Below are 15,307 nucleotides of genomic sequence, written 5' to 3' on the forward strand. Positions count from 1 at the left end.
TATGTGGTTTCACAGCATTTTCTATTGTTTTTATTGTTGTGGGACATTAAATTGTGTTTTGCACAGCAATTGCAAATATTTTGCGTTCTACATTTTTAAGTGCTATATAATACATTACAGCTATAAGTAAGGTAATCGTTAATTCTTCAGCTACAGTATTTTATGGTGAGTAAAATTCTGTATATTTTTAAAACTAGTTCAACAAGCTGAGGACATTAAGCCACACTCAGTTGGTTTGGTACAATCTTTCATCTTGAAACAGAAGGAGGTTTTCCAATATGGAAAATGTGATATCTGTAAATGAACTGAGGTCCTTTAATGTCTTAACAATATTATCAGTATTGAAAATTGAAATTTATGTTAGTTTACAAGAGTTCCTATTTCAAAACATATTTAATTTATAACTGGTTTTTGAGAAACTTCTACTTAATCCAATTTCACATATAGATTATTGGTATGCAGCAGAGTACCTAATAAGGTAGAAGATAGACTGTTAAACTCTCTTTCAAGGTACATGACCATCTTGTAATGTGGAACATTTTTTCACATTTGGAAAAACTATACTTTTATAGAATATTTTTTGTAATTTCAGAAAAAAGACTAGAGCACTCAAAATGAGAATGCTATCTTTTAAATATGGAATTCTGTTACTGAGCTGACTAGAAGCAAAAGTGTGAAAAGTGTTGCAAGGCACAACGCTCAACCACACTAGAGGCAAAATTTGATGCAACTGTTGTCCCAATTTATAAGAAGGTAGATTAAAACATTCATAACTAAAGATCAACATCCCTTATTCCCATAATATCTAAAGTCATTGAACACAGCATGAAAGAGCAACTATGCAGCTACTTGGAGAACAATGAACTTATCCTTTCTTTGCTGTGTGGCTTTCAGTCCAGTCTATCCACCACTGAAGCTGTGAAATATCTAGTTGAAAGATATCCTCAGATGTTTTGAAACCAATTTTTTGACTGTGCAACACACCTTGATCTAAGCAAAGCATTTGGCTCTGTAATCATATAGTATCCTAATATCTAAATTGGAACAAAGTAGTGTTGACAACAATGAACTACCATTACTCAAACCATACCTGTTGGACAGGTAACCAGCCGTTACAGTAAATAATCATAAATCAAATATCCTGTCAATTACTCCCATTTTGTCTACTCTTTTCTCAATATATATGAATGATCTGCATATGTCTACACCCTACAAGTGGGTAATGTATGCTGATGATACAACTCTTGTAACGACTGAACCCAATGCAGACAAGGTGAAAAAATGACGCAGTAGCTACACAAAGACAAACTAATACAAATAAAAGCAAAACTTAAACTATGCATTTTTTCTCCAAAAACTGCATGAAAAAGTAAATGACTGTGACTCCATCAGATTACCAGAGAAACAGATATACAGGGTGTTACAAAAAGGTACGGTCAAACTTTCAGGAAACATTCCTCACACACAAATAAAGAAAAGATGTTATGTGGACATGTGTCATGTTAGAGCTCATTTTCGTTTCGTCCACCTACGCTCAATGGAGCACGTTATCATAATTTCATACGGGATACTCTACCTGTGCTGCTAGAACATGTGCCTTTACAAGTACGACACAACATGTGGTTCATGCATGATGGAGCTCCTGCACATTTCAGTCAAAATGTTCGTACGCTTCTCAACAACAGATTCAGTGACCGATGGATTGGTAGAGGCGGACCAATTCCATGGCCTCCACGCTCTCCTGACCTCAACCCTCTTGACTTTCATTTATGGGGGCATTTGAAAGTTCTTGTCTACGCAACCCTGGTACCAAATGTAGAGACTCTTCGTGCTCGTATTGTGGACGGCTGTGATACAATACACCATTCTCCAGGGCTGCATCAGCGCATCAGGGATCCCATGCAACGGAGGGTGGATGTATGTAGCCTCGCTAACGGAGGACATTTTGAACATTTCCTGTAACTAAGTGTCTGAAGTCACGCTGGTATGTTATGTTGCTGTGTGTTTCCATTATATGATTAATGTGATCTGAAGAGAAGTAATAAAATGAGCTCTAACATGGAAAGTAAGTGTTTCCGGACACATGTCCACATAACATATTTTCTTTCTTTGTGTGTGAGGAATGTTTCCTGAAAGTTTGGCCGTACCTTTTTGTAACACCCTGTATATTTTATGTGACATAATTACAAATTAACAATTTTTGAATCTTTCACTTTACTTGAACTGTGAAACCTTGCTGCATGCCTGTTTTCATGATTCAAAGAGTTGGAGAGGACAATGATAAGTTAATGGTCTTTGCTGCTGATCTAAGGATCTGAGAAAAAAACAAAATGAAGTGCTACAGCAAACAGATGCATGGATAAAACTGACTGGATTAATATGGTTACAAAATTTTATGTGAGCAAGAGTGAGTGTAGGAGGAGGAGGAGGAGGAGGAGGAGGAGGAGGAAGAGGGAGGAGGAATGCTCCAGGACCCACACTGATGGGGAAACAGAAGTAAAAAGTTAACAGATTCAGATATTGTGAAACAAGTGGTAGAGATGATGAACATGATGGTGTGGTAAGCAATAACATCTTCGAAAAGTATCAGTGGCTTGGTGTGGAATAAAATGTTCCACATAAAATCAAGGGAATAATATAGTTATCCTACAATGTATGAAATTTTACAGAAGCAGAGTAGGACTACCATCAATGGATAACACAATTAAGAGATCAGGAAAATGGTGAAGTCCTTACAGTAATGGATAGAATCAGCAAGGCTCAGATGGTACAGACATGTATATGTTTCAGGTTACCCTTCGTTGATAGTTTCTCTGACACTACGGTTCACAGTTACTGTTTTCTCGAATTAGCCACAGTAACACCTATTACAAATTATCAGTTGCTTTTTGCAGTATTGGTAAGTATTGAGAATGCAGATAAAGCTGAATTAATATTTATTGTGCTTTTGTAAGGCATGCCTGCTAATAGTACTTTTTCTACTTCCAGTTTTCCGGTAATGTGGAATTCAATTAACATTCTCAAGTTAGCAATTATGAAATATGAAGAATGTGGTTCCCAGCCGAAATCATCTACTTCTCCCAAGGACGTACATATGTGTCATTTGTTAATTTATTTCCTTGACATTCAATCGAATATCGATATTTTGTTTGAAATAGTGGATACATTAGAAGAAATAGGAAAAAACTGTGACGATTCCATGAATCATGGTTCGGATGACATTAGTTGTGCCAGTAACAGTTCTGAAGAAGAATACCGTCCAAGCCTTAAAAAAAAAAACCCATGTTCTGCAACAGCTTTCAACGACAAAGAAAATGTGTGAAATATTGGTTAAATGAAGGAGGGAAAAAATGCTTGAAGTTATTCAGAGTGCATAGGCGTTTTTTCTTCATAAAATCAGAGCATGAACTGTACAAATGGAAGAATGAATTACATGAAGTAAGAAATATGCGTCAAACAGAAATCCGAAACCATCTGAATGAAAAGCTGTTTGAAAGATTTAGTATTCAATGAACTTTGGATGAAGCCCGACCAACAGGCAGTACATGCATTGATCAAAAATGATAGTGCATTGCGAATGGCTAGTTTCTAGTTGAAATCTAGATCTGCCAATAAAATTTCAAAAGGACGACTGATAGCTGAAATCTATTCTTTACAATTCAATGTAACAGTCGCTGCGTGCAACAGCCTTCTGAATGGAAGGTAACCTGATGAAGATTTAGAACTGTTTGTGAGAGGCTATGCACCGCTCCCGATGGAGATCTACGAGACTAGGCCCTCCGAATTGCATCTGACATGAACATTGCTAATTTTCAGGCTTTGTCGACTTGGCTACCTAGGTTCAAGAAATCTACAGAATAGGAAGTCGCAAAATTATCAAGTTTACGTCACATAAACATGTAGAGCAGCTGCCAGTGATAGACAATGGTGCAGAGCAATTCATAGCTGACATAAAGACGAGACTTGCTTTTATCCCCACAGCTGATCTGTCAGGTTTTGTGGAAGAATTGCATGCACACTGCACTTCACCATTTCGGGGTGAAAAAAAAAAAGACGGAGTCGGCTGCCCAATGAATGACTGCACTGACACATTCATGTACGATAATGCCAGCGATAAGTACAAGTGATTTACTTTTTCTGCAGCTATATATCTGCTTCAAGAACTGCAAGGCAAATGTGGATCAAAAATTAAAAAATTGACTGTTTAGTTGCAAAAATCTTGTAATCAACACATCAAAATCTGGAAAAATGGGGAAGAATATTTTTCAACATTTCGTTCGAAACATATTCCCACCAGCTGCAGAAACTAATTCATTGCTTTTGTTGGATTCTTGGTCCGGACATAGCACCACCTCTGTTACTGTGGAGGATGACAAAAAATCTGTAGATGTAATGTGGATTGTGCCTGGAACTACTAGTATGGCTCATAAAAAATTTTTTCAACAGGGGAAAACATTTTTCGGGAAATTATCAGACAACATTATTTCCAATACCCCTCTCATTTCATATTTGTCACTGGATCAGTATTCTTAAGCTCTAGGCATTTGTGCATTACAAGTTTTCTCCATCACGATTTACAAATTTGATCACATATGCCTGGTATGCAGCGCAATATGTGGAACAACAGCCAGGACGGTTTCTGACTCCATTCCAGTCCTGTCTAAATAAAACTAATGCTTCCTGCAAAGTGCCTGACTGCATCAATTTTTCCTTTGTCCAGCGCGCCTGGAGTGAGAAAAATGTTTGTTTTTGTCATTCAATACACTTTGCATTTTTGTGACAACAATAGAGAATAAACAGAGAACTGTTTCACTGATAGTCAAACGTACAACATTCAAATATTTTTATAAGGAATGGCTGACAGGAACTGTTATAAAATGTAGTACCATAAGACACGTTTCATTTCAACAAATTAAAAATCCTCACTGATGGACATCATCTCTGACATCAAACACTGCCGTGATTTTATTTTCTCTGCTAGCCACTTTTATCAGTAATATATGTGCAAGAACTGAACTGTCGATATGAAGTTATTCAAAAAAACGTTTGTATAGTTACGCCAGGGTTTCACAGGAGCAAACAAGCTAACAAGCATGAGCAAAAGACAATTCTGCAGCATCATAGGAAAGCTTCTGTGAAGTTTGGAAGATAGGAGATGAGGTACTGGCAGAAGTAAAGCTGTGAGGATGGAGCGTGAGTCGTGCTTGGGTAGCTCAGATGGTAGAGCACTGGCCCACAAAAGGCAAAGGTCCCGAATTTGAGTCTCACTCTGGCACACAGTTTTAATCTGCCAGGAAGTTTCAAAAGAGAATTCTGTCAGGTGTACCCAGTAGGCCTCTTGCAGGTCTGGACTGAACACCACTGCAGCTACTTATGTGTCCCTAAACCCTCCCCATTTACCTAATCAGAAAATGGACACCTGTAGTTTAATGTGGAATCCGAACCATATGTCTTTCATGGGCACTCCAACATCTGTGAGAAGCAAATGCTCAGTTAAAAATCACAGTGAAAAAGTTGTGGTGTGAACGGGATTTGATCCTGCACTGTCTGGATCACAAAGCGTGTGCTTTGCCACTACACCATTTTTGTTGTAGAAAAGAAGATTATGACCATTAGACCTTACACATAGTGGAAATACTAGCTGTGTTGCCTCTTGAGATAATGCTTGACGCTGGTGATTAGTGTCCTGTTTATAAATTTCCCCTCAATGATAATGAGAAGCCAGGGAGAAATGGCAGCCGACATACAAGGAGAATTTTGGACCACTGCTAAGGAGAGATGGAGATGCAATTTCATGTAAAGTGCACGATCTCCACGCATGTCACGCTTCCATACAAATTGAGACACTTAAATTCTTCCTTCCTTGCACCATTTTGCATACTCCATCAAGAACAGTGTACTTGCCACGCAAAATAATCCTCACTGAATAGCAAAGTTTGGCATTGTGGCTCTAACAAGATAGAGTTGTATCCTGTATGCTGAATATTAGCTCCAAAAACTAAAAACTAATAACACAGCATTCATGTTCGCTACCTCATGTTCTCTTCTGTTCCCTCTAGTATAAACGATTATACCCATATACAAGTGAATGGTAACAAATTTTCTGCAAATACTCATTCTTATGTGTTTGCTTCCATTTGCTCTATTGTAAACCAGGATTTAGGTGCCTAAAATTGGCGTCTGTGAACTCCAGATAATTCCGCTATGCGGTGCTGCATGAGTGATTCACTGAGTCATGAGCTAGGCGGGCAGGGCTGTACAAACAGTTGTTCTAAGCTGTTCTTTGCATGGCAAAAATGTGTAACTTCAACATTTTTAACAAAATACTTGCAGTGTGTCTTAGCAGCTAAAATTCTGGCAGTGCATTTCTTTAGTTGTCTTCTTCCTGTGCAAAAAATTTCCAGGCAGGTTTCGACATGTCTTATTGGACCATTCCCTTGTGAGAGGAAGGCCAGGGGACAGCTGGCTGAGAGAAGTTGAAGAGAAATTGGGAAACGAGGTCAGGACTTTAACAGGATGGTTACCGAATAGTGGTGAAAGGCAGAGGAAGACCCTGGTCAGGGGCTGGAAGCTCTTCCTGATGCTGTAGATGATGATGTACATTGCAGAATACAACACATTTAGAAGAAGAAATGAAATATATAAGTGTGTGGTTATAAAACAAAATGGGAATTCTTTAATAGAGTATTTCAAGTTTCGTGAAAGGAACTTTTTTAAATTGTATTAGTGTTTTACAATAAAATTACTTTCTTTCACATCATCATCATCATCAATGAGAATAATAAACAAAAGCCCTCAAATTATATAAATATGAACTCTTTACAATTTCAATCCATTCCCTGAATAAGGCGTGCATGCTAAAGTGAGCTGCAAATACATGTGTCCTTTGCATATCACTTCTCTTATTTTCCGTTTATCCTCATACTACATCACAAGAATTTCATATAGGTAGTGCTTTCAGTGAGATAAATTTTTGATACTATCGACAACAAACCTTTGAAAAATTCCAGACAACTATGAATAAAACTGACTGAATTGCTGCAAACAGCGTACTGACATGCTCTTGTTCAAGCAACCAAAGTACAGTTTTCTATTGACGGATAAAATAGTTCTCAGAAATATGCGCACACACTGTTCTCACAACATTCAGTGTCATTCTCAGCCACTCCTAATTTTCATTCCTCTCCACTTTGTTTGTATAGTTTCATCTCATCCTTCTGCACTACCTACCTCCATAGTTTAAAATATACCTTCTATGCACCTTACAATTATTCCCATAGTTTTCTTTACTCAGCTTTAAACCTGAACCGCTGGCTTCCTAGTTTACATCTCCCCACACTCCTCACCCATCCTGTTGTCACTGCTACCTTCTAATTATTGTTGTTACTGTCCCTCTTTCATGTGTGTGTTCCGTGTTATTAGCTAGACCGTGAGATTGTTTTACTACCTAATTGCAATCAAATCTTAAAATAGTGGTGCTCATTGTTACATGATGAGGACTTGCTTACTTCTGAACATCCATAGGAACATTTGCCTGTACAAGAGGTAAGTTGACTGCCTGGATCACTGTGATGTCTGGAGGTCCACTGTCAACAATAGCAGCATCCCTCACGACAACACTTCTTGAGTCTGTCAGATCATATGCAGGAGTACTGTGACTCTTATCCAGGATCCCCCGTGTTCCTGACTTACGGCCTTCTATACCAAGGCATGTTGCTGGACGAGATGATCCAGATGACAACCCATGGCCAACACTTGCTGATTTGTCTCGCAGAACGCGTCCTTCTTGTGGAAGACCACGAAGCAGCTGCAAACAAATTTAATAACTGACTGGTTAAAAATGAAAATAAGGACAAAAGAAAAATCAGAACTACTTAAAGGCTAACAATTACCGTATATACTTGAATAATCCGCGCATGTTTTTTCCCGAATTTTAGGACGAAAAACTGGGGTGCACAGATTATTCTAAACATTGTTGGTACTGCTCTGCCTCCAATAATACATCCCATTATACTATTGCATTGTTCTGGCCTCAGTCTGTGATGCATCAGTAGCATGTTAGGAGTGAAGTATTAACACCTTCAAACTTGTTAATTATGGCTACAAGTTCTCGTTATCACTCGTACACTGCTAAAGAAAAAGTGAAAATTATTGAAAAAGCCGAGAATATTGGAAACCATGCAGCAGGAAGAAAGTACAACGTGAGTGAGAGTTGTATTTGCGACTGGCGAAAAAATAAAACGCAGCTTCAAGAAACTAATAGTAATCGCCGGGCATTTCGCAGCCAAAAAGCGAAGCATCTGGACCTCAAGAAAAGGCTCTGCGATTATGTAGATGAGAAGCAACAATACGGATGCGCGGTGACGAGTGAAATGTGCCAACTTATAAAGCATTGTCTTTAGCCAAAGAACTAGGCATTACCAGTTTCAAAGCTAGCCGGGGCTGGCTATCAAGATTTTTCAACCGAAATGGTTTAGGATTCCAGAAGAAAACTACTATCGCTCAGCGGCTTCCAGGCGGTTATGAGGAAAAAATAGTGAATTTTCATCATTATGTGATAAATCTGCGCTGTAAACAGTCCTATATATTATCGCAAATTGGTAATGCGGATCAAACGCCAGTCTATTTTGAGATGCCGCTCGACAACACAGTGAACAGGAAAGGAGAATCCAGGATCATGATACGAACTGGCGGCAGTGAGAAACAAAGATGCACAGTGATGTTGCGTGTAACTGGCGATGGACGAAAGCTACCACCTTATGTGATATTTATAAGGAAAACTATTCCGAAAATATAAGTAAAGGGCATACCGGTATTAGTGAGAGCGAATCCGAAAGGGTGGATGGACAATGAACTTACAATTAACTGGGTGACACATGTTTGGCAACGTCATTCTGGTGCGCTACTGAATTTATGCAACATGTTGGTCCTGGACAGCTTCCGCGGACATACAACTAAGGAAGTGCGAGACAAATTACAAAAAGGGAAAACTGACTTGGTCATTATCCCTGGAGGCCTAACATCTATCCTACAACCACTAGATGTGTGTATAAATCGGCCATTCAAAGCTGCACTTAAACAGCAATATACGAAATGGATGGTTGATGATACCGTAAGTTCACACCTAGTGGAAAAATCAAATGGCCGGATTTGTCCCAGATTTGTGAATGGGTGAAAAGGGCATGGGACTCCATTCCACAACCACAGGTGGAAAAATCCTTCAAAAAATGTGGAATCACAAATTCACTGGATGGAACAGAGGACGACGCTCTATGGGAAGATGGTGAAGACGACAATGATTCTCCTGCTGGTGATGATGATGAAAGTGATGAATAGAGTGGTAAGAGAGGAAACGTACCGGCATTGACTAAAATATTTTATTGCACATACTGTATTAACAAACTCTTAAGCAAGACAATTCATGTCTTTTTTTGCTATTGTAGGTACATGTAGAGTCCCGGCTGGCGGTGATAATGTTCCCCAGCCGCCCGCCCGTCTAATGGGCCAGCCGGCCAGCTGAACGCCGATGGCTGCCCTCCCGCTGGCTGGCCAGCTGCACGCCGCTGAATCGGTTGCGTTTTAACAATGCATCAACCTGTACAGCAGCATTGCTTCAAACCAGTAGTTATTATACATACTTTTGAACACATCATAATGTTGGAACATTTTTTTTTTCTGTAAATAAAACAAATTAAAGCAAAAAATAATTTTTTTTTCCTATTCCTCAAAATTGAGGTGCACGGATTATTTGAGGGCAAGGATTACTCAAGTATATACGGTATATATTCGAGTGCCAAGTGGAAACAGTACTTGGTACATATAAATAATAGCATAGCAAATCACTACGTTATCTAATCACAGATTCTTTCTTCCACAGCAAGACTAAATGATAATAGTTAAATGAAATATATAGAGGGAAACATTCCACGTGGGAAAAATATATCTAAAAACAAAGATGATGTGACTTACCGAACGAAAGCGCTGGCAGGTCGATAGACACACAAACAAACACAAACACACACACAAAATTCAAGCTTTCGCAACAAACTGTTGCCTCATCAGGAAAGAGGGAAGGAGAGGGAAAGACGAAAGGATGTGGGTTTTAAGGGAGAGGGTAAGGAGTCATTCCAATCCCGGGAGCGGAAAGACTTACCTTAGGGGGAAAGAAGGACGGGCATATACTCGCACACACACACATATCCATCCACACATATACAGACACAAGCAGACATGTTTAAAGACAAAGAGTTTGGGCAGAGATGTCAGTTGAGGCGTAAGTGCAGAGGCAAAGATGATGTTGAATGACAGGTATGAGTGGCAGCAACTTAAAATTAGCGGAGATTGAGGCCTGGTGGGTAACGGGAAGAGAGGATATACTGAAGAGCAAGTTCCCATCTCCGGAGTTCGGATAGGTTGGTGTTGGTGGGAAGTATCCAGGTAACCCGGACGGTGTAACACTGTGTCAAGATGTGCTGGCCGTGCACCAAGGCATGCTTAGCCACAGGGTGATCCTCATTGCCAACAAACACTGTCTGACTGTGTCCATTCATGCGAATGGACAGTTTGTTGCTGGTCATTGCCACATAGAATGCATCACAGTGTAGGCAGGTCAGTTGGTAAATCACATGGGTGCTTTCACACGTGGCTCTGCCTTTGATCGTGTACACCTTCCGGATTACAGGACTGGAGTAGGTGGTGGTGGGAGGGTGCATGGGACAGGTTTTACACTGGGGGCGGTTACAAGGATAGGAGCCAGAGGGTAGGGAAGGTGGTTTGGGGATTTCATAGGGATGAACTAACAGGTTACGAAGGTTAGGTGGACGGCGGAAAGACACTCTTGGTGGAGTGGGGAGGATTTCATGAAGGATGGATCTCATTTCAGGGCAGGATTTGAGGAAGTCGTATCCCTGCTGGAGAGCCACATTCAGAGTCTGGTCCAGTCCCGGAAAGTATCCTGTCACAAGTGGGGCACTTTTGTGGTTCTTCTGTGGGAGGTTCTGGGTTTGAGGGGATGAGGAAGTGGCTCTGGTTATTTGCTTCTGTACCAGGTCGGGAGGGTAGTTACGGGATGCAAAAGCTGTTGTCGGGTTGTTGGTGTAATGGTTCAGCGATTCCGGACTGGATCAGATTCGTTTGCCACGAAGACCTAGGCTGTAGGGAAGGGACCGTTTGATGTGGAATGGGTGGCAGCTGTCATAATGGAGGTACTGTTGCTTGTTGGTGGGTTTGATGTGGACGGACGTGTGAAGCTGGTCATTGTACAGGTGGAGGTCAACATCAAGGAAAGTGGCATGGGATTTGGAGTAGGACCAGGTGAATCTGATGGAACTAAAGGAGTTGAGGTTGGAGAGGAAATTCTGGAGTTCTTCTTCACTGTGAGTCCAGATCATGAAGATGTCATCGATAAATCTGTACCAAACTTTGGGTTGGCATGCCTGGGTAACCAAGAAGGCTTCCTCTAGGCGACCCATGAATAGGTTGGCGTACGAGGGGGCCATCCTGGTACCCATGGCTGTTCCCTTTAATTGTTGGTACGTCTGGCCTTCAAAAGTGAAGAAGTTGTGGGTCAGGATGAAGCTGGCTAAGGTAATGAGAAAAGAGGTTTTAGGTAGGGTGGCAGGTGATCGGTGTGAAAGGAGGTGCTCCATCGCAGTGAGGCCCTGGACGTGCGCAATATTTGTGTATAAGGAAGTGGCATCAATGGTTACAAGGATGGTTTCCGGGGGTAACAGATTGGGTAAGGATTCCAGGCGTTCGAGAAAGTGGTTGGTGTCTTTGATGAAGGATGGGAGACAGCATGTAATGGGTTGAAGGTGTTGATCTACGTAGGCAGAGCCATTACCCCCAAAGGCCTCACATTAAAAGTTCCCATCTCTGGCTGCAACCCTTCTTTCCATCAGTCCCTATACCAGTTCCAAACTGAACAATCCATTGCCCTCACCCACCTAATCCTTCACCTACACATCAACTCAGCTAACGGACACACCCGGGGGGGGGGGGGGGGGGGGGGGGACAAGAATATTTTTTTAAAGGAACAAAACTAAAAATGAGGAGAAAAGTCTGCCATCTGCTTTACAACTGAACCAATGTGATCATAGATTGTGATGATTAATTTTGACTGTGACTAACAGATATCAGTGCACACTCCAGTGTAGAGTGAAAATCTCATTCTGGAAACATCCCCCAGGCTGCGGCTAAGCCATGTTTCCGCATATTCTTTCTTCCAGAAGTGCTAGTTCTGCAAAGTTCACAGAAGAGCTTCTGTAAAGTTTGGAAGGTAGGAGAAGAGGTAGTGGCAGAATTGAAGCTGTGAGGACGGGTCGTGAGTTGTGCTGGGTGGCTCAGACGGTGGAGCACTTGCCTGCAAAATGCAAAGGTTCCGAGTTCGAGTCTCGGTCTGGCACACGGTTTTAATCTGCCAGGAAGTTTCATATCGGCGCACACTCTGCTACAGAGTGAAAAGCTCATTCTGGACATATTGTATTGACAGGATATTGTGTTTTTCTTTTTTTCAGTTTGTGGAATGCACAATTTAACATTTCTGAATATCTAAAGCAAGTTGCCAGTATCTGCACAACTTTGAAATCTTTTCAAATGGTTCAAAACTGGCTCTTAGCACTATGGGACTTAACATCTGAGGTCATCAGTCCCCTAGAACTTAGAACTACTTAAACCTAACTAACCTAAGGACATCACACACATCCACACCCGAGGCAGGATTCGAACCTGCGACCGTAGCAGTAGCGCGGTTCCAGACTGTAGCACCTAGAACCAAATCTTTTCAAGATCTGAGTATCTGTGCAGCTTTCTTCAGAGAGTACTTTATTATAGTCAACAACAAAATCATAACCTTCTGCTTATGAAGAATGTACCTTAACCAATACACTACACCAGTAGTCTGTGCAAAGCTTATATTTTTCAAACTCTAGTGCATCACTCAAAATAATTCTTTTTTCTTTCATTGATCACTCGCAAAGGAGGGCCCACCAGGGCGAATGGCTGCAAGGTATTATACCTGGGACCCTAAGCTATATCACCTTGTAGATTGTTTCAAAAAATGCATCCCACCCTTGAGGACTTCCCTTCATTCCAGAAGGTGAGTAGACCAGAATTGCTCATGGAATTTCAATGAAGCCCACAGTCTGTAGTATTATCCCTGGAACTGAACGTGGTCACCTGGTTCTGAGTCAACTGGAAGGCCTGAACCAGGGATTATGAAGGGGTCTTGGGTGTATGGGTACGACCCAGAAACAAAAACCGAGCGAGGTGGCGCAGTGGTTAGCACACTGGACTCGCATTCGGGAGGACGACGGTTCAATCCCGTGTCCGGCCATCCTGATTTAGGTTTTCCGTGATTTCCCTAAATCGTTTCAGGCAAATGCCGGGATGGTTCCTTTGAAAGGGCACGGCCGATTTCCTTCCCAATCCTTCCCTAACCCGAGCTTGCGCTCCGTCTCTAATGACCTCGTTGTCGACGGGACGTTAAACACTAACCACCACCACCAGAAACAAAAAGACAGTCGTCGCAATGGAAGCATCCTGAATCTCCAAGGCTGAAGAAAGTGCGGCAGATGTGAAGCAAAATCAAGGTGATGCTGACTGTCTTCCTTGGTGTCATCAGGAATACGCACCAGAAGGACAAACAGTGACAGGAGTACTATCAAGATGTTCTCCGGCGACTCCGTGATGCAGTTCAGCACAGAAGATAAGACAAGTGGACAGCGAAAAACTGGCAACTACATCACTACAGTGCTCCTGCATATTCATCCCACTTGATCCAAAATTTCTGGCCAAACACAGAATTACAGCCATTCGCAAACCTCCCTACTCTCCAGACATGGCTCCTTGCGACTTCTGGTTGTTTCCAAAATTGAAGACGCCACTGAAAGGATCTGCATTTTAAGAGTAAAGAAGAGAGAATGCAGAACACGACAACGGAGCTAAACACCATTCTAAAAGATGACTTTCAGAGGTGTTTCGGCAGTGGAAGATCGGTGGACTAAGTGTGTGCAAGCACAAGGGGCATACTTTGAAGGGGATTAGGGTCCCAACCTCATCAGGTATTTGAAATATTTTTTCTGGCCAACGGTCTGATACCTTTAGACAGGCCTTGTACATCAATAAGCGAATTGAACGTCTGTACGCCTTCACCACAGGTGGCGCATGTGTAATCGTATCTCTTTGCTGCTGACCAGTGTCTGTAACTTGCAGAAGCATACCACGGCAGTGAAGCATATAAGGCCATGCTTCGCACCTTGACGTCGATCTTGTGCCTCACTCTGAGGATGGCTGAATGGTATGCAGCCAAAATATCAATGGAAGAAATTTTATTTGCATGGCTGTATGCCCGAAATTTAATGGACTATTCATTATGCCATGAAAAGTTGAAAATGCAGAAGACACTTTAGATTAAAAAAATAAAATAAAATACATAAAGAACATTATAAAAAGATCAGTACAATGCCAATACTTTAGATGTATGAAAAAGATGTTGTCATTGAACCTGGCAGAAAAATTAGTTCACAACATCCAACATACAGACTAATCTAAGGAAGAACTATCACAAGCCATACAAATATCATCCCCAGGGAAGTTGTTTCTCGTATGGTGCAATGTGGAACGAACAGCTGGAATGAAGCAATATTACATAGCCCTGCCTCTGATAGAGTAGGAAATGCCTTTGATGGCCTGGAGTTGATGTGCGAGGTTAGTGCATGGATAAGGTCTCTACATCTTAGGGAATCATACAAATACAATCCATGTAGCAGTAGCAAAGGATTGGAAGTAAGACTGACATAAGAACATATCTTGGGTAATCCCAATGAGGAGTGAGGACTACCATGAAAAGACCAACAATATAGTGGATCTGACCAATTATAAAAAACTTAAGAATGACCCAACTACAAATACACTCCTCGAAATTGAAATAAGAACACCGTGAATTCATTGTCCCAGGAAGGGGAAACTTTATTGACACATTCCTGGGGTCAGATACATCACATGATCACACTGACAGAACCACAGGCACATAGACACAGGCAACAGAGCATGCACAATGTCGGCACTAGTACAGTGTATATCCACCTTTCGCAGCAATGCAGGCTGCTATTCTCCCATGGAGACGATCGTAGAGATGCTGGATGTAGTCCTGTGGAACGGCTTGCCATGCCATTTCCACCTGGCGCCTCAGTTGGACCAGCGTTCGTGCTGGACGTGCAGACCGCGTGAGACGACGCTTCATCCAGTTCCAAACATGCTCAATGGGGGACAGATCCGGAGATCTTGCTGGCCAGGGTAGTTGACTTAC

At 41.4% G+C, this 15,307-nt stretch overlaps 1 protein-coding gene across 4 annotated transcripts in view; it reads right to left on the reverse strand.

Moving 5' to 3' along the window:
• Window positions 1–15,307, reverse strand: part of LOC126204418 (connector enhancer of kinase suppressor of ras 2) — a 136,817-nt gene that overhangs the window by 84,358 nt on the left and 37,152 nt on the right. For all 4 annotated transcript variants that reach the window (XM_049938804.1, XM_049938802.1, XM_049938801.1 and 1 more), the window contains exon 8: window positions 7,509–7,807. In XM_049938804.1, coding sequence (XP_049794761.1) covers window positions 7,509–7,807 — 299 coding nt within the window. The remainder of the gene's footprint in view (window positions 1–7,508; window positions 7,808–15,307) is intronic.

This window comes from Schistocerca nitens, chromosome 9 (genome assembly GCF_023898315.1).
Source record: "Schistocerca nitens isolate TAMUIC-IGC-003100 chromosome 9, iqSchNite1.1, whole genome shotgun sequence".
NCBI classification, from domain to species: Eukaryota; Metazoa; Arthropoda; class Insecta; order Orthoptera; family Acrididae; genus Schistocerca; species Schistocerca nitens.